The sequence below is a fragment of the Chanodichthys erythropterus genome, chromosome 10 (assembly GCF_024489055.1).
Source record: "Chanodichthys erythropterus isolate Z2021 chromosome 10, ASM2448905v1, whole genome shotgun sequence".
Lineage (NCBI taxonomy): Eukaryota > Metazoa > Chordata > Actinopteri > Cypriniformes > Xenocyprididae > Chanodichthys > Chanodichthys erythropterus.
This window is the reverse complement of record NC_090230.1, coordinates 57,993,808-58,018,588: the sequence shown is the minus strand read 5'-3', so window position 1 is coordinate 58,018,588 and position 24,781 is coordinate 57,993,808. Positions and strand designations below refer to the sequence as shown.

Below are 24,781 nucleotides of genomic sequence, written 5' to 3'. Positions count from 1 at the left end.
AAAGATTGTTTAGGGAATCTAAACCAGAAAAGTGTGCGTCTAGTCAAAACAAAGACGTTTGTGAAGAAACTGGCTTTGACCTTGACGTCCTGCTGTTGTTTCTGCCCCACAGTGCCTTGCAGCATGGGAGTCCCTTATTCCGTTGTTACAAGACAAACAGGAAGCAAGAGGCGAAACGAACTGAGCATGTATTTCAGCCGTTCTGTCTGCACCCTGGTGAGGGTGAGAGGTCATGATCCTGTGAAAAGGTTTCACGGGACAGCCGGGGACGGGACACTACTGGACTGGACGAGCTACCAGAATTCCATTTTGTAAAGTGTCTCTATTTGTGAAAGCCCACCCAAACAACACCCTCTCTCTCTCTGTCTCGTTTCCCCCTCTCTTTTTTGGTGGAAGGAGAATTTGTAGTTTCTCTTCTCAAGCTCAGGCTAGAACTGCAGAAGCACGGCTCTGGGAAACGTTAAACGATTGCGGCTCTGACAGGAGGATGACAAATGGAAGGAAATAACAGATTTGTAGTTTTTAGTGAAATGTTTGCCAGTAATCCTTTTGTAAACGCTTGTCTTTTGATGCTGTCCGGCCGAGGGAACAGAGACGTCAGTGTTTCAGTTTTTGTGTTCACGTTCATGAAGAGTCTGCGGAAGGTTTGCCAACATTCCTCTTGCCAAAGAATTGTAGTTTGATTATCTCTCTTTTTTTTCCTTCTTCTTCTTCTTCTTCTTTCCAGAAGAATATTTGGACTTTGGCACCACAAAACACTTGCCTGAATTGGCAGTTCCCTCGTTACACTATAAATTTGAAGGATGTTTTTTCCAGCCATACTTGACTTCATTAAATATTTATGATAACATGTGTGTCATAATGATTTGTACTTGTCTTAATGGGGCAGTATATGCAGTTGGCTTAGTCTGATGTGAGGTTTGAGACATTTCTAATGTAATGTGGGACATTTCTTCTGAAAGTGGGATAATTACAGAGAGTGGTTGATCTATAATAATATACACGTTCTGAAATGCGAAGCTTTTAGTAAACGCAGTATGGCAAATGTTTTTGGCAGCTGTTACATCAAATGGCTAAAAGCAGAACATCAATTGAGTTCTTTTTTTAATATGGTTATGCAGTGCAGAATAGTATTACACTAATGTTCAAATGTTTGGGGTCAGTAATTTTTTTTTTTTATGTTTATTGAAGAAGTCTGAAAAGCTGCAGTTATTTGATCAAAAATGCAGTGAAAGCACAAAGCGGTAATATTGTTAAATATTATTACATTTATACATATGTGTGTGTATTTAAAGTAATTAATTTCCTCCTGCAACTTTCACTGAAAAAGATTCTCTCTAATGTATGTGTATGTGTGTGTATATGTGTGTGTGTATATATAATATATAATATATATATATATATATATACCTCCACAATTATTGGCACCCTTAATAAATATGAGCAAAGGCAGTTGTGAAAATAAATCTGCATTGTTTATCCTTTTGATCTTTCATGAAAGGTTAGAATTTTGTGAATTTTTTTCATCGAAGTAAAACAATTGAAAATGGGGGGAAAAGCTCATTATGAAATCTGTCTCTAGTTCAAGTTGGCCACAATTATTGGCACCCAATTACTGCAACCTCCTTTTGCCAAGATAACAGCTCTGAGTCTTCACCTATAATGCCTGACGAGTTTGAACACCTGACAAGAGATCAAAGATCATTCCTTCATGCAGAATCTCTCCAGATCCTTCAGATTCCCAGCTCCATGTCGGTGCTTCTCTTCAGTTCACTCATTTTCTTTAGGTTTCAGGTCTGGGGACTGGGACGGCCATGGCAGAAGCTTCATTTTGTGCTTAGTGACCAATTTTTGTGTTTGTTTTGGATGATTGTCCTGATGGAAGATCCAACCACTGCTCATTATTGGATTTCTAGCAGAAGCGATCAGGTTTTGATTTTTATCTGTTAGTATTTGATAGAATCCATGATACCATGTATCTGAACAAGATGTCCAGGACCTCCAGCAGAACAATAGGCCCACAACATTAAAGATCCAGCAGTATATTTAACCGTGGACATGGGGTGCTTTTTACCCCTGTGTGCACCAAACCCATCTGGTGGGTTTGCTGCCAAAAAGCTCTTTTTTTTTAGTTTCATCTGACCATAGAAGCCGGTCCCGTTTGAAGTTCCAGTCTTGTTTGACAACTGAATATGCTGGAGTTTGTTTTTGGATGAGCGAGGAGGATTTTTCATTAAACTCTCCCAAACAACGTTTGGTAATGTAGGTGCTGTTTGGTAATTTTTTTTTAGGCTTTCTGACCCCAAGACTCAACTAATCTCTGCTATTCTCCAGCTGTGATCCTTGGAGACTCTTTATCCACTCAAACTTTCCTCCTCACCGTGCATTAGGATGATTTAGAAACCTGTCCTCTTTCAGGCAGTTTTGTAACATGTTTAGTTGACTGGAACTTCTTAATTATTGCCCTGATGGTGTGGATTTCAAATGCTTTAGCTATTTTCTTACAGCCACTTTCTATTTTGTGAAGCTCAACAATCTTTTGCTGCACATCAGAACTATATTCTTTGGTTTTACTCATTGTGATGAATGATTAAGGGAATTTTGCCTTTGTGTTTCCTCATGTTTATATTCCTGTGGAACAGGAAGTCATGTCTGGACAATTTCATGCTCCTACTCACCCTGGTGTGCTAAAAAAATGTAAATGTGAATATACTTTAGAGATATTTTACTCATAAGAATTTCTAGGGGTGCCAATAATTGTGGCCAACATGTATTGTAGAAAAAGATTTATTTTATAATAATGTTTCAACTGTTTTACTTTGATGAAAGAACAAAAAAATAAAAAATAAACAATGCCGATTTATTTTCTCAGCCGCCTTTGCTCATATATATATCTATCAGTACATTAGAGAGAATCTTTTTCAGTAAAAGTTGCGGGAGTTAATTAATTGCTTTATCATGAAAATTATGGAAAAAGTTGCTGCAAATGGTCCTGAAAATAGGTTTCTTTCTTTTTCTTTTTCTTTTTTGCATTTCCTTTGTCTTTAATGACTGGACATTTTGTGAAATTCACCACTTACCATAGAATTAATCATAAAAAATAATAATAAAAAACATCTGTTTACTGTGTTATATATTAAAGTTCTCCTGTCCTGCTGTTCTGTCCTGTTTAGTTCACCCAAAAATGAAAATAAATGCCTAAATTGAATTGGTTTATCATATAAAGTAATCATCTCTTCAGAAAAATGTGACTAAATCGCTTTATTCATAAGGATTTTTTTTTTTTTTTTTATCTCTTTATGATTTTCTGAAGCATCAAAGTGTGTGGACTGTCAGTGGAGGGACAAAAATTTCTCAGATTTTATTAAAGATATGGGTTTGGAATGACATGAGGGTGAGTAATTGTTGACAGAATTTACATTTTTGAGTGAACTAACAAGCAAACTTAATGAACAGAAAGTCAGGACTGCCCTGAACTTTGTCATTTGTCATTTACTTTTTTACTTTGTATTTATATATAATTTATTTATTTAGACATTTTGAAGTGAGTTTTTGCAACATTGAAGTATCAATGTTGCAATTAGTGATGTAGCAAAGACCAGTCAGAATCAGAACTGGCCCTCTAGTGCCCTCTAGATGCAGCACACAGATTGGAAACGCTCCACCTGCTGGTAGATGCAGTTACTGCAGCGGCTTTTCTTTTACCAGGTATCTTCTTGTTGCCTTTTTATTGAACATCTTTCACCGTCATGCTTTCAGGAAAAAAAGAACCTCCAGATAGAATACAGATTTTCTCTCTGGCAAAATAGGCTCTTTTCTAAATGTCTATGTCTATATATATTTTTTTTGTGGTCTAGACACACGGCCTGAAGCTTCACCCATGATCCAGGCAACCTTATTCTTTTGTCTCTTAATTTTGATTTGGTTTTCTATTGAATACATTTTGTTATAAAGGCAGCTATATGACTTTTTGTTGCTTAAATGCATGTTATACATTTTGATGTAAAATACTGTTAATACTGGAAATGATTAAATTCAGTTTACACAGGAACAGGTTAAACGTAGAGTGATTATATGATTTTCAAATCACTGTCTGCAGAATCTGCAATAATTGTGGTCCATTAATCTGTCATGTTACATGCTTAATGGGTAAAAAATTATTTTTTGTCAAATATTAATCAACTGTAGCATGAATGTGTCATATGTTTACTTACGGATCAGTCCTGTTACCCTTTACCTCAAAGGATTTTAATATTGGACCATTTAAAAAAAAAAAAAAATTAAACGAATATACTAATAAGACATATTTTTCCTTTAATGTGTTTTGTGCCTTTGCAGAACTGAACTGAAGTATGTGAACTTATGGACGGCCATTAAAGAATGATGGCTGATTCATAATTTACTTAATATATTTCCCAGATGTATGTGTGTGTGTGTGTGTGTGTGTGTGTGTGTGTGTATACACCATACATCATACACAGAAATACATAAAAATTATTTATTGCAAAAACTGTTCAATAAAAATCTGATAAAAGATGTCAAATAGGCAATGAAGTACAGAATTTACAATAGGGTCCCATTAGTTAATTCAATAACTAACAATGAATGAGTCTTTTTCTTTCTTTCTTTCTTTCTTTCTTTCTTTCTTTCTTTCTTTCTTTCTTTCTTTCTTTCTTTCTTTCTTTCTTTCTTTCTTTCTTTCTTTCTTTCTTTCTTTCTTTCTTTCTTTCTTTCTTTCTTTCTTTCTGTATAATACAACTAAAATCTAAGACAATAGAAAACAATACAAATACCTGTTTGAAAGCTATTGATAATACATTTTATACTTAAAACTTGGTAAAGAGGAAGCAGTTCTAACTGAAATGTATGTTCGCTATGTTATTGCACTAGGACAAACAACAGTATGTGTATTTGTATTTAATTATCTTTGTTAATGTTGGTTAATAGAAATAAAGCTGTTCATTGTTAGTTCATGTTAGATCAGGTCCATTAAATATTTACAGACAGAACTTTTGATTTTAATAATGTACTAGTAAATGTTAATTAAAATGAATAAACTTTAGAAGTTTTTAAAGGTGAGTTCATGTTAAATAATGTAGGTAACTAATGTTAACAAACGTAAACTTAAGTGTTTCCGAAATATCCAAAAACGAAATATTGTCAACATATAATAATCATGTGTTTTGTTCATTATGTTGTTTTATACGTAGACTAAAAAACGTGGCAAATATGATGCTACACAGATTGCATTACCAGAAAGTATAACCACAGTGCAACAGGAATTAACATTATCTATTCCAGCAGATAATATTATCTATAACACTATCTATTCAAAGTGACGTCTAGTCAACTGAATGGTATAAAAGCAGATATTTTCTGTTGTAACATCAGCGTAAACCTACAAATCATTTATTGTGCAAAGATACATATTTTGATAACTGGTCCATTTCTGAGAGATACTTAGTGTCTTCTTTGATGGGGCTGAATGCTGTTAGTTCCCTTGAATGCTCTCATATCCATTTTGTCTTGCAGAGCGACATCCTACAATACTTTGCATAGAAAAAACAATAAAATGTTTACTATTCTCTGAACTGTTCTCAGAATTGAGTGATGAATGAAATATTATCAAAGGGTGACAAAAAAAAAAAAAAATCACAGCTTACCTAATGGGTATCATAGAAAGAACAGTGAAGATGCTTGATAGTATGAAGACAAACCCTGGGAAGGTGTCAAGTGTGACTTGATAGATCTTAGTGTAGATGGGTGTGGTGACCAAGCTTGCAAGTTTGAAGGACAACTGGAGCATGACAAAGGTAATGCCTGTGGGAGGAAAAGTAACTCTTCATGAAAATTACAAAAGACGTTTCACTAAGTTGTGGAGATCCAAACCAAAGTTTGAGAGGAGCTTGTTCAGCTTGCCAACCCATCACCACCCCAATTATTTTTAATCTCTTCTACAGGTTCTGTGCCATCAGGGGGTTGGCTGGTGCGGTCTGTGGTTATGATATATCAGGAGAGTAGGGGGCCAAGCACTGAACCCTGAGGCTCTCCGATATAGTTAGCTGATGAGATTTGAACAGTATGAACAGTATAAGTATCAAACAAGTGGTACAAGTATCAAAGTAACATGATTTCGGGAAATGAGGCTTCGTTACATCGTACCGTTTCGAACCTTTGTTGCAAAACATTTTGCATTTGGTTTGTAAAAGGTGTCTGTGACGAGCAGGGCGGGCGAGAGCCGTGAGGGAACGGCGCGAGGCCGGTGACACGATTGATAATGAGTGTCACCTGCGTGGCGTGCCGGCCTCGAGTCTCTCACGGAGGAGCTCCGGAGGCATAAAAGGAGGAGCGACGTCAGTGAAGGACGAGAGAGGACCAGGTCTGGACTTTATTTTATGTTTTGTTATGTTTGTGTGGCCGGCAGACGTCCGCGAGGGTCATTACTTTCGTTTTGTTTGTTTATTTTACATTAAAGTTTTGTTGAATGTTCGCCGGTTCCCGCCTCCTTCTTCCCACATTTACGAACCTCGTTACAGTGTCATTATACATGTTTAGGAGTTTTCATTGCATTTACACCATACCTTTTACCAGCAGTTGCCGCCAGCCTGTGGTGTTTCAAGTGCTTTGAGTGAATCATCATTATCCCATCAGCTTACCGCTGGAGTTCCTCAGGTTTCGGTGCTTGGCCCCCTACTCTATGATATATCAAACTCTAGCTCAACCTGTCAAAAACAGAACTCCTTGTCACCTCAGCCAGCCCATCAATTCACCTCAAACCATCAACTGTTTTTACAACTGGGATCAATGACAATAATTTGTAGAGCAGCGTGATTTAATAGAGATTTAAATGATTAGTTCACTTTCAATTGAAAACTACCCTAAGCTTTACTCACCCTCAAGCCAGGTGTATATGACTTTCTTCTTTCTGATGAACACAATCGGAGAAATATTAATAAATATCCTGATGCATCCAAGCTTTATAATGGCAGTGAGTGGGATCAACGAATATGAGCTGAAGAAAGTGCCATTATAAAGCTTGGATGCGTCAGGATATTTATTAATATATCTCAGATTGTGTTTATCAGAAAGAAGAAAGTTATATACACCTAGGATAGCTTGAGGGTGAGTAAAGCTTTGGGAAATTTTTATTTGAAATTGAACTAATCTTATAAAGGTGCCCTAGAACCAGTTTTTACAAGATGTAATATAAGTTCAAGGTGTCCCCTGAATGTGTCTGTGAAGTTTCAGCTCAAAATACCCCATAGATTTTTTTTTAAATTAATTTTTTTAACTGCCTATTTTGGGGCATCATTAACTATGCACCGATTCAGGCTGCGGCCCCTTTAAATCGCGTGCTCCCCACCCCCGAGCTCTCGACTATAATACAGTGCATTTACAAAGTTCACACAGCTAAAATAACCCTGGATCTTTACAAGATGTTCATGATGCATACTGCATGTATGTGTCGGATCATGTGAGTAAAGTATTTATGTGGATGTTTACATTTGATTCTGAATGAGTTTGAGGCTGTGCTTCGTGGCTAAAGCTAACATTACAAACTGTTGGAGAGATTTATAAAGAATGAAGTTGTGTTTATGAATTATACAGACTGCAAGTGTTTAAAAATGAAAATAACGACAGTCTTGTCTCCATGAATATAGTAAGAAACTATGTTAACTTTAACCACATTTAACAGTACATTAGCAACATGCTAACGAAACATTTATAAAAACAATTTACAAATATCACTAAAGATATCATGTAATCATGGATCATGTCAGTTATTATTGCTCCATCTGCCATTTTTCGCTATTGTTCTTGTTTGCTTACCTAGTCTGATGATTCAGCTGTGCACAGATCCAGATGTTAATACTGGCGTGTGTAATGCCTTGAACATGGGCTGGCATATGCAAATATTGGGGTCGTACATATTAATGATCCCGACTGTTACATAACAGTCGGTGTTATGTTGAGATTCGCCTGTTCTTCGGAGGTCTTTTAAACAAATGAGATTTACACAACAAGGAGGAAACAATGGTGTTTGAGACTCACTGTATGTCATTTCCATGTACTGAAATCTTGTTATTCAATTACGCCAAGGAAAATTCAATTTTAATTGTTTGTGTTTTATCTATCATTCTTTTTTAGACTTATATTAGAGTTTGTAATTGTTAATTAGTTCATTATTGGATGATAATTTGGATGCCATTATTCTCACCTGTGTATGATTATCATCTGTTCTCCATTTTGTAAGAAAATCATACCTTGACAAAGGCTACTTGTTTTGCCAAAATATATAAAATGTAGTAAAATGTGCTCTAGAGAGTGTGCAGTTATCTTCTCTTCATCAATTACAATACTAACACCAACTGGGTCAGACAGAACATGGGGGGTTGGTAAACACTGAACCTCTCAACAACCACCAGATAACAACCAGGTCAGAAATAATCATTTTAAGCTTGCCTATAAAGCTACTTCTTGTTACTATATGAAAGAATTATAAATATTCTTGTGGCCTCCACCTGTGAATACGGTGACACATAGTTTCACTTCTGTTTTTTTTTTTTTTGTTTTGTTTTTTGCTGTTTTCACTTCATTTTCTGAACACATACACCAGATAGGCTTCATAGCACAGCTATACATGAAAAAAAAAACAAAAAAACATTTGAAATGTGGGTCTATTGAAGTCTGAATTTACTTTTGAGGAAAATTTAGTTTTCCATAAAGTCTGTCTTTGACAGCACCTTATGGAGACCACCCATTTAGGGTACTGACAGAATAAAGAACTGAGACCTACCATATGAGGTTCCCTTGACCTGTTTGGAGAGCAGTGAGCGAATGGTGGGCATTGGAATCAGAGCAAACAGAGTGACAGAGCGGGCTAAAGAAGACAAAAACAAAACCTCAGATCAGAGGAGAATACCAAGTCACAGTAATAAAGTTATTTATAGAGAATTCCTGGTTTTAGCAACTTTTTACACTTATTACATTTACATTTAAATGTGCTTTTGTTAATGTGGTGTACTCTGACCATGTTAATGCCAATTTGCTTTTATAGTACTCTACTTTAGCTAATTGGACCCAGTTTATATTAGATATCTCTAACTATGTATTTGATGGTTCCTTTTGAACATTCTGTTAACTATAAGTAACTTTGCAACTACATGTCAACTAACTCTCATTAGAGTATTAGTAGACTGTCTGCTTAATATCTGCTAACTCTTTATTGTGATGGTCCTCCAACAGACATTCTACTGACTATAAGTAACTTTGCAACTACATGTCAACTTATTCTAACCCTAACCCTACCAGTCTACTAATACTCTACTAACACTCTAATGAGAGTTAGTAGACATGTAGGTGCAACTTTACTTATAGTCAACAGAATGTGTTAAAGGGACCATCAAAATAAAGTGGAACAAAAATTGATAGACTATACATGTTGTTACATTGCACTTACATTACTTAAAGTATTTACATGCAATTACATATGTTACATACAATTACAATTACATACCATAACCCAACACTAAACCTTCACCTACCTGTATATCCTAACCTTGATAGCAGCAAATGTGAATATGGCAAAACAACACGTATATAGACAATAGGTATATTGTGCCAAATGCTTCATTTTATAGTTTAAGTGTAGTATAAAGATACCTAATATAAAGTGGCACAGCAACATTTACACAATATTATTAAGTCACACTCAAAAGACCTTTAGTCAATATAGTTAGAAATGTCATGAAACTTTGATTCATTTAAAATCATATTTAAAATATTTATTAGCCTACTGATTACATTTTATGTTTTATAATGCTTACATATTTCACGTAAAGCCTTTATACTTATTACTCAGGTCAATATTGAATACTTTTTGAATACTTTATACTCAGGTGCTTTATGGTGGCTTATATATATATATATATATATATATATATATATATATATATATATATATATATATATATATATATATATTATATATAAAACACCCTAACACCTGAGCATGTTCACTGTTACCAGATATCTGACCTTATATGACTCTTAATAATTGCTTATTTGCTTTTATTGATGAAACCCAACACAACCTGTTGAATAGCCGACTAGGCGTAAGTGTCATTTTTAATAATAGCTATTTGATTTTGATATTTGATAAAAAAAATAAATAAAAATAATATATATATATATATATATATATATATATATATATATATATATATATATATATATATATATATATATATATATACACAGTACAGTCCAAAAGTTTGGAACCACTAAGATTTTTAATGTTTTTAAAAGAAGTTTTGTCTGCTCACCAAGGCTACATTTATTTAATTAAAAATACAGTAAAAAATGTAATATTGTGAAATATTATTACAATTTAAAATAACTGTTTTCTATTTGAATATATTTCACAAAGTAATTTATTCCTGTGATGGCAAAGCTGAATTTTCAGCATCATTACTCCAGTCTTCAGTGTCACATGATCTTCAGAAATCATTCTAATATGCTGATCTGCTGCTCAAGAAACATTTAATGTGTACAATTGTACAAAATATTTGTGTACAATATTTTTTTTTCAGGATTATTTGATGAATAGAAAGTTCAAAAGAACAGTGTTTATCTAAAATCTAATCTTTTGTAACATTATAAATGTCTTTACTGCCAGTTTTGATTGATTTAATGCATCCTTGCTGAATAAAAGTATTAATTTCTTTCATTTCTTTTCAAAAAAATTAAAATAAAAATTCTTACTGACCCCAAAGTTGTGTATTATGCTACAGAAGCTTTGTATTTCAGATAAATGCTGTTCTTTTGAACTTTCTGAAGGAATCCTAAAAAAAAAGTACACAATTGTTTTCAATATTGAAAATAATCATAAATGTTTCTTGAGCAGCAGATCAGCATATTAGAATGATTTCTGAAGGATCATGTGACACTGAAGACTGCAGTAAAGATGCTGAAAATTCATCTTTGCATCACAGGAATAAATTACTTTGTCAAATATATTTAAATAGTACACAGTTATTTTAAATTGTAATAATATTTCACAATATTACTGTTTTTTACTGTATTTTTAATTAAATAAATGTAGCCCAGAGGAAACTTCTTTTAAAAACATTAAAAATCTTAGTGGTTCCAAACTTTTGGACTGTACTGTATATACATATATATATTCCTGTGAAGCTCAAGTAGGCCTAGCATCATTCTCATTGTAGCTAAATAACTTTTTTGGATTATGACTATAATTTATAACTTACCCAAAAAGTACATAGGAGTTGTGGTCACAAATGCCATGAAATAAATCCCAACTGCAAAAGACACCATGCCGACCATGATCATGCTTTCATCTTTAACAGAACATCTTGTGAACATCTTTACACCCAAAAAACTGGTGATGAAGAGAAGGAATCCAGCCGCGTTTCCATAACCCACCTCAGTTGCGCCCCAGTTCAGCGGGTCTTTGAGCACATAAGCGGCCAACATCTCCATCCCTCCCGCTACTGCTATATCATACAAAATTCCACTGACGAAGAGCAAGACGATGTTTATTTTATCACGGGCTTCCTGGTTTATGATCCCAAAACTTTCCCGTCGCTCCTGCCTTTCTCCAAGCGCTGAGGCATGATCGAACCGCAGGATAAATGCCGCATAGAGCAGGCAGATGAAATACAGTAGCACACTCAAACTAGATAAAAGGCCTCCTTGTTTGAAACCTACAGTGTAGAGGTTAAATAAATGACCAGAAGCCAAACTGCCAGCGAAACCGGCAATTCCATACACCAGCTCCGTCCTCATGATGCGCACGGACCGCTCTTCCTCACTTGAGCACACCGACACCAGCGCCATTACACCTGCCCAGTATGATGCGAACCCGCCACACAGTCCATGGATCACCGGAACTGCGTACAACACCTGGAGAGGCCATTCCAGTACAATATCCAACAGAAGCAAAGCTCTGGACAGAAAGTAACCAACTAGAGGAACAACTATTGGCACTTTCCTGTAACCTTTGTCTCCAACCTTTGCCAAGAGGATCGCAGGCACGATTGGCATGAACTTAAGCAACATATTGAAGGTCATGTTGAAGTTGGTTATAGCTTTCTGCTCGCTGTCCTGGTCGGTGGCGTTTGCGCATCGTTCTTTAACGACCATTTGGAGAGCGGTGTCAAAAAACGAGCTGGCCACTTGGGCACAGAAAACTAGAGGCGCGATGTATTTACGAAAGGACATCATAAAGTTCAAGAATATAATAGAAACAAAAACTTATTTGATCAGAGTCGATACACTGAAAGAGCTCAGTCTCTCTGGGAGAAGTTCATCGCGTCATTCTGCTATGGGGAAGTTGCACACTGAAATACTTTCAGTGGTTAGTCACGTTTCAACCACACGCAAACACATTTACTTCTAAATAATGAGGATATAAAGATTTGGTTAACATAAAGCTACTTAGGCCTATATTTACTTCTTCAAAAGTACTTCTTCAAAAAAAGGAGATGCGTTTTATTGTAATGCAAATATGTTTCTTAAAAAAAGAAAAACTGGCTATTGCATCCCCAAATGATGCAATGTCTGCTTGGTTTGTGTGAACCAGTCAAACAAGATCTCACGTAGAGGAGTACTAGTCAGTGATCTTATTTCACGTCACGAGGAATTTTGTCTTAAAGAGATAGTCTCCCTAATAATAATAATAACAATAATAATAATAAATTGTCATAATCTACTCGCTCTCATGTTGTTTCTTTTTTAATGGAACACAAAGTAATATGAATATACTATTGCAAGGCTATTATTTTGAATGTTGGTGCTGCTTTTTTTTTTCTCCCACAAAGTGAAGCTTTAAGTTGGACAAAAGGCAATAAAATCTTTATAATAGTCCATGACACTTGTGTGTTAAAGTGCATGACTTATGAAGTCATGTAGTTTTGTGTGAGGAACAAATTGAAATGTTTTATTTTTTAAAAAGCACCAGTAGCTATTGCTTTTTAGGTATATAGAGCAGATTTAAATTATGAAAATATCATTTGGTGTGATTGTTCAGCCATAACTGAAAATTCTAAATCACTCACTTTGTGAAATAATGTTATCATATTTTTCATAATTCCATATTTATTTATTTATTTATTTTTATTTGTTGAACAAATCTTTAATGCACTTTTATTGTAATTTCCATCATAAATAAATGTCATCTGATGATGATCATTTACGAAATATCTTAAAGGGTTAGTTCACCCAAAAATGAAAATAATGTCATTAAATACTAACCTTAATGTCCTTCCACACCCGTAAGACCTTTGTTCATCTTCGGAACACAAATTAAGATATTTTTGATAAATATCCAGCAGCAACATTCCCTTTTTCAATGCCCAGAAAGCTACTAAAAACATATAACAGTTCATGTGACTACAGTGGTTTAACCTTAATATTATAAAGCGACGAGAATACTTTTTGTGTGCCAAAAATAACAAAATACTTTATTCAACAATATCTAGTGATGGGAGATTTCAAAACGCTGCTTCATGAACCTTCAAAGCTTTAAGAATCATTTGTTTTGAATCAGTGGCTCAGAGTGCCAAAATCACATGATTTCAGTAAACGAGGCTTCGTTACGTCATAAGGGTTTTGAAACTTCAATAGTTCACGTGACTTTGGCAGTTTGATACGTGCTCCGAATCACTGATTCGAAACCAATGATTTTGAATCTTCATGAAGCAGTGTTTTGAAATCGCCCATCACTAGATATTGTTGAATAAAGTAACTATTTTGTTATTTTTGGCACACAAAAAGTATTCTCGTCACTTTATAATATTAAGGTTAAACCACTGTAGTCACATGAACCATTTTAAATATGTTTTTAGTAGCTTTCTGGGCATTGAAAAAGGGAGTGTTGTTACTGGCGATGCAGGCCTTCCTGAGCCATCGGATTTTATAAAAAATATCTTAATTTGTGTTCTGAAGATGTACAAAGGTCTTACAGGTGTGGAACGACATGAGGGTGAGTAATAAATGACAGAATTTTCATTTTTGGGTGAACTAACCCTTTAAGGTTTAATTAAAAAGAAAAGGCCATTTTGAGATGTTAATTTTGACAAGTGTTAATTAAGCACCAGAAGTGACATAATAAAGGCATGCAGAGAACCCTTGGGAGACATGTATAAGGTTATTACCACTCTTTTAAATGATTAGTTCACTTTCAAATGTAAATTACCCCAAGCTTTATTCACCCTCAAGCCATCCTAGGTGCATATAACTTTCTTCTTTCTGATGAACACAATCGGAGATATATTAATAAATATCCTGATGCATCCGATCTTAATTATGGCAGTGAGCGATACGAGTATGAGCTGAAAGTGCTTCTATTCACATCCATCCATCATAAACATACTCCACACAGCTCCAGGGGGTTAATAAAGGCCTTCTGAAGTGAAGCGATGCATTTGTTTGAAAAAAAATAAATAATATTTAACAAGTTATGAAGTAAAATATCTAGCTTCCATCAGACCGCCTTCCATTCAAATTACAGAAAAAACGGAACTGGCGTTGCGTCAGTTAAGCTTTTTATGTAAGTTGAATAGGGAAGACGTAGGACGTAGTGTAAGCTTTTTGAACTACGAGAGTTTTCGCAAGTTTCTTCATAAGTACACTGTAAAACTTTGCTGTAAATTTACAGCTAATTTCTAACAGTATTATACTGTATTTTCATAAAACAGTAACATTCTGTATATTTTACAGAATGTCTGTAAATATACAGTAGTTTTCTGTTTTCAGCCCTTTTCACTCGTAATACAGTATAATACTGTAGAAGCATTGCATTATGGGATTGATTTTTTTTTCCACGCTCATTTCAAATTTAACGTCAAACAGTTAACGTTGCTCTGTTTTCAGCGCTTCACGCAGTAACACTTGATGTTTCATCTTATAGACAAATCTAAGTTATTCTTACAACCTGATTTTTTTTTCTCGTTTCAGTCTGAATCATCTGATGCAGCTCCATTGTTTACGTAAGTGTTGTGCTTATTTTCACGTATATCAGGTTTATGATAAAGAATTCAGTGAATAAACAATTTTATTTTGTCAATTATTTTAAGCATTATTTTAAGATGCATCTTTTCTGAAGTGTAACAGGACACATTACTGAGATCATATGCTTAGCTGTGAGTCCTTGTGTTCACAAGAATGCTATGGTGAATGAATGCACAATATTCACTTCTCTCTCTCTTTGCTTTTCTGCTTTTAGGCTCTTTGACAAACACCCTAAACATGGCTCAAGAACCAGAAAGGGGGGAAAATTGCCTTCTGTGAAATATGGTTTTGTTAATGTAAGTATTGCACCTAATTTCACATGTGATGTAATCAGGTTTATGGCAAAGAATGGACTACTTGCACTGAGGCTTGTAACACACTTACATTTTGAAATAATACAACTTGCCTATTTCTGCTTAGTGATCGATGCTGCAGTGTGTGTGAGACCTGATGAATAAGATCAAAACAAACCTTCATTTATTTTTAATAAATATGTTAATCCCTATTTTTCATTGACAATCATTTCACTGTATGTAATTCACTCAATTCTTAGTATTCAAATTCTTAATATTTAAAGTATATTTGTCAGTCCGCTGCCAGTGCGTTACTGTTTAAAGGGTTAGTTCACCCAAAAATAACATTTCTGTCATTTACTCTCCCTCATGCCGTTCCACACCCATAAGACCTTTGCTCATCTTCAGAACACAAATTAAGATATTTGTGATGCAAGAGCTTTCTGTCACATATCACAGAGACACATGGATTACTTTAACAATTGGGTTTACTACCATTCTTGACCTTGAATGTGTAAGTTGTGCTGCTGCCTATGGAGGAACAGAAAGCTCTCAGATTTCATCAAAAAATATCTCCATGTGTGTTCCAAAGATGAACTAAGGTCTTATGGGTGTGGAACGACACAAGGGCAAGTAATTAACAACAAACCGAAATTTAATTTTTGGGTAAACTAACCCTTAAAGATTAAATATTTAACATTGCTAAATGTCTTGAGGCAGGTACCATTTATTTAACTATTTTAAAAGACTGGGATAAGAGCACCAACACACACAAGCTTGTACTTATCGTTACTTTATTAAATTAATTAAAATGTAAATTCAACAGGTAAAAAATATAAGAAAAACAGTAAGAGAAAAACAGTTAATGAGAAGATGAGCACTGGACTGCAGCAGATTAGTGGTGTAAATTGGTGAGCTGAATGCTTTTACCAGAAACTCCAGAGATGTAGTACGACATACAATGTGGAAGCTGTTGTGCATATAGTCCATTCAATGAATGAACGATTTCATTGAATACAATTATTAGCATTTTTTATTTTTTTTGCAACTTTTCTGAAGTGCTAATTGGATATTTTAACTTACTGCAATCAAATGCTTAGGCATTTGAAATGCTATGGTGCATATATTCACAATATTCATTACTGTTTTCTCTCTCTCCTTTTTTTTCTTCTCTTTTTCTTCTTTTATAGGTACTTTGACATCAACCATGAACATGGCCCAAGAAGAAGAGAAAGTGACTTCCAAGACTGGCAACACTGTGCAAAAAAGGAGCAGTACTGAAAAACTTGCAGGCCTACTATTTGTTTTTACTCCACATTTGGAAAAATGTTAAAAGTAAATAATATTGCTGTATTGTTCATTGATAACTGTTGATTGCATTTAAAATGTTGACCTTTCAACGTTGCAATTTTCTTCTTTTTAAAAATAAAAGTTTTAAAACTCAAAGTATGTTGCTTTCCATTTCCTTTGCCATAACATAACAAAAGTATATTTTTAATGATTTAATGACATATATAAGTACAGTATGAAAAGCTGTATAAATGCAGTTAATAGCTGTAGATAAACAGTATAATACTGTAAAAGTACATAATATTACAGCAGGATACTGTATTTGGTAATTACAGTACTATACTGTAAATGTTGTTTACAGAGGTAGTACTGTAAAAATACAGTAAGTGGCTGGCAACCCAGCTGCCAGTATTTTACTGTAAATTTACAGTGAAAAGTTTTACAGTGTAGAATACAGGGACAGTCCCGCGTAAGATAGATATTATACTTCATAACTTGTTAAATATGGATTTTTTTTTTTTTTTTTACACAAACACATCGCTTCACTTCTGAAGGCCTTTATTAACCCCCCGGGAGCCATGTGGAGTACAAGTTTCTGATGGATGGATGTGGATGGAGGCACTTTCTTCAGCTTCATACTCGTTGATCCTGCTAACTGCCATTTTAAAGCTTGGATGCATCTGGATATTTATTAAAATATAAATATCCGATTGTGTTCATCAGAAAGAAGAAAGTCACATACACCTAGAATAGTATGAGTGTGAGTAAAGCTTGGGCTAATTTTCCTTTGAAAGTGAACTAATCCTTTAAATCACATTGTAAACTGCTGCACTCATGTAGTGTAGGCTACTCTATATGGTATATGCAGGTATACACCATATGATCACCTACGTTTCAATAATTTTGTTTTGTGTAGGTGCTGCTCTTTATGAATCTCTTAAAGGATTAGTTCACTTTCAAACCAAATTTTCCTGATAATTTACTCACCCCCATGTCATCCAAGATGTCCATGTCTTTCTTTCTTCAGTCAAAAAGAAATTAAGGTTTTTGATGAAAACATTCCAGGATTATTCTCCTTAAAGTGGACTTCAGTGGCCTCCAGATGGTTGAAGGTCAAAATTACATTTTCAGTGCAGCTTCAAAAGGCTTTAAATGAATAGATAAGACCCAAGGAATAAGGGTCTTATCTAGCGAAACAATTGGTAATTTTCGAAAAAAAAAAATGTTAATGTATGTGCTTTATATAAACAAATGATCGCCTTTCAAGTGCTTCTACCAAAACTGCACTGGCACTGTGTTCGTTCCATAAGTAGAATAGGGAAGGCGTAGGACATACAGCGTAAGCTTTTTGAAGAATGTGAAAGTGTGGTTTTGGCGGAAGCACTTGGAAGGTTATCATTTGTTAATATAAAGCACATACATTTACATGAACATCTTGGATGACATGGGGGTGAGTAAATTATCAGGAAATTTTTTATTTGAAAGTGGACTAATACTTTAAAAGAATAGTTTGAATGGTTACAGCTTAAATTCTTATGCTATTACTGTCTGGATTATGTTTTGTTCATTGATTTGGTTTGGTTCTGTTCTGTTTCCCTGCCGTGTATCCTGACCTAGTTTCCTAGTGCTGATTTTGTTGACCTGTTGTTTAATTAGTATCCTCATTATTCCCTGTGTATTTAAGTCCTTAGTTTCCTCAGTTTCATGTGCTCGTTTTGTAGTTTGTTCATTTGCAGTTGTGATTCTGATACTCCTGCGTGTTCTCCCTGCTTATTAAAAGACTCTTTATTTATCTTTGATTTGTGCATGTTCATCTACATGACAGTTGTCACAGATTTCGATACATTTGGATGGAGTCAAGGAAAGAATAGGGATGATTTACACATTTTCTTTTTAATGAGAAAATAATTATATATGTGTGTAAGAGTGAGACTTACAATTACTATAAAACAATATAAGCAGAATATTAACATACAATAAGTGGTTAACATGTCAAAAGAGGGCTTTTGAAAGCATGATTGCATTATCACACCATATCAGTATTCCCTTGGTTTCTCCCACTCTTTAAACCTTTTAAGGAAGCATTTGCAAATGGATTTGTAATAATAACTAACTATTTAAACAATAAGAGCAAACATATTTTTGGTTACTTCAAAAGTAAAATTAAAAAACACTGTTTACTTGGTTCAAACTGTGGAAAAAAAGCAGTACATTTTGTGATTTCATTGAAGGCAAGTTTTTTCTTTTGAAAAGAACAAAGTTATTTTGTGAAACTGACAATGAAACTGAAAATTTCAATAGACGCAGTATTTGTCATGCACACAGCAGCGACACTGGCAAACGCTTGACTAGAAGTCTAAAGTAGGCCTATATTTGTAGTTGAAAACTTTTGCGGTCACATTAGCAACATGAAATTGGTGAAATTTCATAAGCTAAACAGTCCCTTGTCTATTGTCAATGCACAAAGCACTGCTCACACAGAAGTCACTTTCTGTTGGTCAATATGGTGAATTTGCATAATTTAAGTGAAAGTGAAAAACATCTGTGTGTGGAAATTTTTGTCCACATGTGAATCTCCCCATATTATGGAAGCTTGTTTCACCACAGAATAATCATTGCAGTAATAATTTTTTATCTCACAATTCTGACTTTTTTCTCCTAATTAGAAGTTTATATCTCACAATTCAAACATTTTTCTCAGAATTGCGAGTTTGTAGTCTCGTATTTCGGACTTCATAAATCACAGTTGCGAGTTTATACCTCACGATTCTGAGAAAAAGACTGAACTGTGAGATATAAAGTCACAATTCTAAGAAATAAAGTCGCAATTGTTTACGTCTTGTAATTCTGACATTTTTCTCAGAATTGTGATATAAACTCAGAGCTCAGAAAATAAGTCAGAAGTGAGATATATTCACAATTCTGAGAAAAAAGCTCACAGTTCCAACATTTTCTCACAATAGTGAGTGTATCTCACAATTCTGAGAATAAAAAATTGATATAAACTCGCAACTCGTGACTTTTTTAATTATTCCGCAGCTAAAAAAAGTGACTTCTGTGTTTCATACATCACTACACTATTGACAATAGACAATTTTTTGTCCAAATTTTTCTAGTGTGATCGCAATGCTTTTCCCAGATGTCCTCAAAGGCTGATGCTTTTTCTATGACGCCTTTACACATCAACAACTGCAACATTGCACAATTTCTAATGGTTCCTTTTTTTCTGGTATTCTACATTAAAAGCAATTTTGGCCACCATCCTATGCTGTAGGAGTCCTATTATATTACAGATTTGAACATTGGCTTGTTTCTTATAACTTAACTTCATGAGGTAAAACAACCATTTTTGTCAATTTCTCATACATCATAGTACAAAAGCATGCCATCTTTAGTGAACTAAAGCTGGCTTTACATTTAATGTGAATGCTGCACATTTCATGATGCAAAACCTGTCAGCATCACAGTCAATACTTAAACTACTCTGTGCTAGAAATGTCGCCTACGGCACCTAAACAAACTAATGAAAACCTCTGAAAATGTATATAATATGGCATACTTGGCCCTCAAATACACACAACACAGTATATATGAATAAATGTGCAGTAATAGTACTAAACACCAGTAATTTTTCCAAAACTATTTTCCATTTATAGGAACACTGTATATATCTCACTGCTCAAATAAAAATATTTTCCCCTTATAAAACTCAAATTATTTGCTCACCAACAATAATCATCTCATATCAAAGAATCCAAGTAAAAATCCAACATCCTGCCAAAATCTGATGGTCGTTACACAATCTCACGTCAAGCATCAAAACAAATGGACACTTCAGAAAGTCAGTATCCAGAGATCAACAAACATCGGTTTTCATCTATTAAATAAAGTTGATGCACCTTCTACAGAAACATGTATTGTTCTGAATAGGTGTAACTTTATGACATCCACACATTTTAATAATGCATCTGCAACTGTTATAGAGTTTCTAGTTTGTCTGCAATTTGAGAAACTATGCAATATATGCCATTCTAAATCAGAGACTACAAATACTTCATGTACTCATTAAAGGACAGCAGTCCATTAAATACTTTTTTCTTTGTAATATATATATTATATGTGGTGTATACAAAAACATCAAAGCCACATTGTTGAATGACGCTTGTGGGATTGTCTTCATTTGTGGCTTGACAAATGCATCAGGCCAAAGGCAAAAAAGTAGAAGTCAAAGATTAAATATAGAAGAATATTTGTCCGTGTTTTTGTCCTCTTTGTTTCCTTTACGCTGCGTGTTCATCACTGATGTCAGTGTCCTGTATAGATGCTTGTTCTTGCAACTAAACTTGCAACTGCCAAATATTTTAAAAAGAATAGGAAAAAAAAGAATAAACCAAACATTAAATCATTCCAACATTTCAGACATCATTTTTTTTTTTTTTTTTAACTGTGTTAAATAATGGTATCTTGATTACAATTTCTTCTGGTAATGGCTTTAAAAGTGCCAAAAAGAGAAAAGTTTTAAATTATAATTAATTTAAACATCAACTAAGCAATTCAGTGAATTCTTGCGCATTTAAGCTATCTTTATCAACATATCATGTTCTTTCCTTCAGTTTTTTTTGTATTAAAGTGCCCCTATTATGCTATTTCGGATATTACCTTTAGTGTGAAATATACTGTAGCTGTTTGTGAATGTAAAAGGTCTGCAAAGTTTCAAAGGTCAAAGTACAGATAAATGGAGTTATTGTGTCCTTAAAGAAAGAACCGATTCTGAACTGCCTGAAATGAGTCGTCAGTAATTCCATTCTTACTTCCTGCTATGTAACAAATCTGCATAATGCCAGCATATGGCCTTCATTGGCTGCCCACAAAAAAAACATCTACTTCGACTCTCAAACACTGTTGTTGTAGCTGAGACTGGAAGAGTTTGGTTTGTGTTGTCGACTTGTCGAAAAGACGCTGTTTTCTGCGCTGCAAAAGGAAATCCATTTTGATGCACTCCCAAAGGATGGGGACTCGTGCTTAAATTGATACGGTAAGTGCTGAGGAAGATCCAGAGCCGAAATTCAGATATGCTAATAGACATTTGGTTTCTGAAATGCTTAGACCAATCACAACAGAAGGGGCCATCTGACCAATCAGAACAAGGTAAGCTCTCAGAAATGAGGGGTTAAGAGAGACCGAATCCTTTTCAGACATTGAGAGAAAAAAGATTATGAGAAAATTTAGTTTTTGGATGCATGTAAACTTATTATAGGAGACCTGAACAAAACAAAATTAGGAATCTTTAAAATAGCACAATAGGGGCACTTTAAAGTCACTGCTTTTGCTGTTCTGCCCTACACATAACACAACATAAACATTCCCCAAAAAACTAGCCGCCATTGAATTTTCTGCACACTACATCTGATGATATAATTTTAAGGTAAATACAAGTGCCTTCAACTGTAAAACAGCAATAACTTCCTACAATTTCACACGCATTTCCTGTCTTTTGTTAATAGAGAATGCACCTGCTGCCTATAAAAAGCCATGACCACCTCTGCAAGTTATTACTGCTTCTTCCTCTTCTGCTATGATTTATTGTTGTAGCCTCACACAGTCTTTCAAGGTTATATATTTGTGCCCTACTTTCATTTGTCCTCCTCATTAAAGTTTCTCTCTGAACATGCAATGGCAAAATTAGGAGAATGATTTGAGTCTTCCTATCTCTATAGGCTGCAGCTGAGATCATGTGAAAATGTAATTAACAGGAAACCAAATTGCAGTCATTTGCCCTTTCGGACACTGCAAGACACATTGTGTAAAGTCGAAATGTCAATAATCTAGCATGAAATCTGATTTATTCAATCTCCTTCAGCTAAAAATGAAATATTATCTCTCTTTTTTTCATTCTTTTTCCATGTCCTCAGCTGCACGGTAACATCTTTATGTTTGTGAAGTATAAATGCAATGTGGTCTTCACACTAATCTTATTTGCTAAGTTGCAACATTAATGCCAAAAATCCCAAAGTCTCAAAAAAAAGAAAAGTGATACTTGTCTTTGCACATTCCACTTTCTTAAAACATATCAGCACAAAAGAAAAATCAATATCTTGGTAGTGTAAATGTAAAGTGTTGTAGTATCTCTGGTCTTCAATGTCGAGAGAAGTTATGTCCCGTATGTTCTTCAGAAATGGACAGAACAAATCTTCCGAGAGGTTTGGATTCCCAATAAATACTTGTGTTTGTCCCGTTGCACATTTTCCCTCTGGTTTTCTCTCTTCCTCGTTCTTTTCTTTATAGAACGAAAGTTTAGTTTACTCTTCCTCCTCTTCCTCCTCCTCTTCCTCCTCCTCCTCTTCTTCCTCAGCCTCTTCCTGGTTGGCGTAGATTCCTGCTTCCCACCGGAGGGCCATGTTACTTTTTCTGCGAGTGACACGCGTTGCCTCCAGAACCTGAAGATAAACAAAAATGGCTGTTATTCAAAGTTGTTTCAAATGTTATAAAACTCACCACAGTGATTTAGCTATTTATAGAAAACATGTTAAGAAGAAGTTTGAAGCACATTTCCCAGTAACACTTTATTTTGATGGTCCTCTTTAGACCTTCTACTAACTATAAGTAACTTTGCCACTACATGTCAGCTAACTCTCATTAGAGTATTAGTAGACTGTCTGCTAAATATCTGCTAACACTTTATTGTGATGCTCCTCAACAGACTGACTATAGACCCCTTTGGAGCAGACGTCACAGTTACATCACTTGCAGCTGCGCGCGCATAGTGGTTGCAGAAAAATAGCGGTAACAATTGGAGGAAAATGTGCAAAATACACAGAATAAGAGAAAAATGTTTTGTTGTGCTTCTGGATGTTGAAATCGGAATGCAAAAAAATTTTTTTTTAAAGAAAACCATCGTTAAAACGTCCTTTGAAGCTAAACGGAGACATTTCACAGACTGGACTGATGACCTGCAAGGATTAGTCTACTATTAAAACAGGAATTTGATGTAAACAGTAAGTCTACATAATATTCAAATATGCAGTTCAGAGGACATACATACATAGCAGTTACAGCATGGAATAATATTTAAACCTATTACATTTTACATAGATAACTTTGAAACATAGCCTATACAATTTTTATTTCACAATAAAAATTTCTTGCATTTGCATGTTTATTACTCCGAGTTCGGACTTTATAACTCGCAATTGTGTGTTTATTTCACAATTCTGAGGGGAAAAAAGTCAGAATTGCGGGATAAACTTGCAATTCAGAAAAGACAGAATAACGATATCTCACAATTCTGTTTTTCCTTGTAAGAAATGTGAGATATAAACTCAGATTTGCGAGAAATAAAAGTCAGAATTGTGAGATATAAACTCGAAATTAACTTATTCTTTTATTTTGTGGCTTCCATAGACTGCTACTGCTCAACTGTCATATTCTGCAACCAGGTAGGCTCCGCCCACAAAAAACATCATCGCTGTTTGCAAACACCAAATTACTAACTATACAAATACATGCCAACTCTAGCCCTAAACCGAACCATAACATAACAGTCTACTAATACTCTAAGGAGAGTTAGTTCACATGTAGTTGCAAAGTTAGTAGAATTTCTAAAGTGAACAACTGAAATAAAATTACCCATTTCCCTTGCAACCATAAACTGATGTTGACTTATAATGTTGTTTTATCAGTCTCTCTCTCTCTTTATATTGAGTGTCTCACTACTTACATAGTAACTACTATGTAATAACAATTAAATTAATCATTTGATACAATGCACTTGTGTACATACATGATTTAACATTGTCCCTGCATGTAATTACATCTATAATTACACTGTTGACCCTTTCCATACAACTTAACCCACCCTTAAACCTACCCATACCACCAAACCTGCCCTAACCTTACCCGTATCCCACCTCAACAGCAGCAATACAAGTGTTTTGCAATACAACATCAATGCAACAAGTACTTATTTTTCGATGTAAGAACATAGTAGTTACATAGTAGACACCCAATATAAAATGTTACAGTTTTATCTTTATATTATAACTTGAATCATGAAAATTTAAAGTTTGTTTTAGAAGGGCTGGGAGATATGAGATTTTGATATACCATACTGTGTTAGATATGCAGGCTACATTATTTTCACTGAGCACAAAAAAAGAAGTAATGTC

General features: G+C 34.6%; 3 protein-coding genes and 1 long non-coding RNA gene across 13 annotated transcripts in view; 2 read left to right on the top strand and 2 right to left on the bottom strand.

Moving 5' to 3' along the window:
• The window catches only part of snx30 (sorting nexin family member 30), a 33,788-nt gene extending 29,478 nt beyond the window's left edge, over positions 1–4,310 (top strand). Inside the window, exon 9 of the mRNA XM_067398350.1 lies at positions 113–4,310. Within this exon, the coding sequence (XP_067254451.1) occupies positions 113–184 (72 nt within the window). The 3' untranslated portion in view covers positions 185–4,310. The remainder of the gene's footprint in view (positions 1–112) is intronic.
• Positions 4,311–4,530: 220 nt separating this feature from the next.
• On the bottom strand, positions 4,531–12,883 carry LOC137028932 (solute carrier family 46 member 2). The gene is made up of 4 exons (XM_067398351.1): positions 11,271–12,883; positions 8,798–8,881; positions 5,664–5,820; positions 4,531–5,549 (listed from the first exon to the last, which is right to left on the bottom strand). The coding sequence occupies exons 1-4, from the start codon at positions 12,244–12,246 to the stop codon at positions 5,492–5,494; spliced, it is 1,275 nt and encodes a 424-aa protein (XP_067254452.1). The 5' UTR covers positions 12,247–12,883; the 3' UTR covers positions 4,531–5,491.
• Positions 12,884–14,011: 1,128 nt separating this feature from the next.
• LOC137027533 (uncharacterized) lies at positions 14,012–16,615 on the top strand. Its single transcript, XR_010896049.1, has 3 exons — positions 14,012–15,011; positions 15,248–15,329; positions 16,517–16,615. It is a non-coding gene; the product is annotated as an uncharacterized lncRNA (long non-coding RNA).
• Positions 16,616–18,481: 1,866 nt separating this feature from the next.
• The window catches only part of LOC137028929 (PALM2-AKAP2 fusion protein), a 103,789-nt gene continuing 97,489 nt past the window's right edge, over positions 18,482–24,781 (bottom strand). For 4 of the 10 annotated variants that reach the window (XM_067398339.1, XM_067398341.1, XM_067398340.1 and 1 more), the window contains one exon: positions 18,482–23,053. In XM_067398339.1, coding sequence (XP_067254440.1) covers positions 22,786–23,053 — 268 coding nt within the window. In that variant the 3' untranslated portion in view covers positions 18,482–22,785. The remainder of the gene's footprint in view (positions 23,054–24,781) is intronic. The other 6 variants (XM_067398342.1, XM_067398343.1, XM_067398349.1 and 3 more) reach the window with 3 other exon arrangements.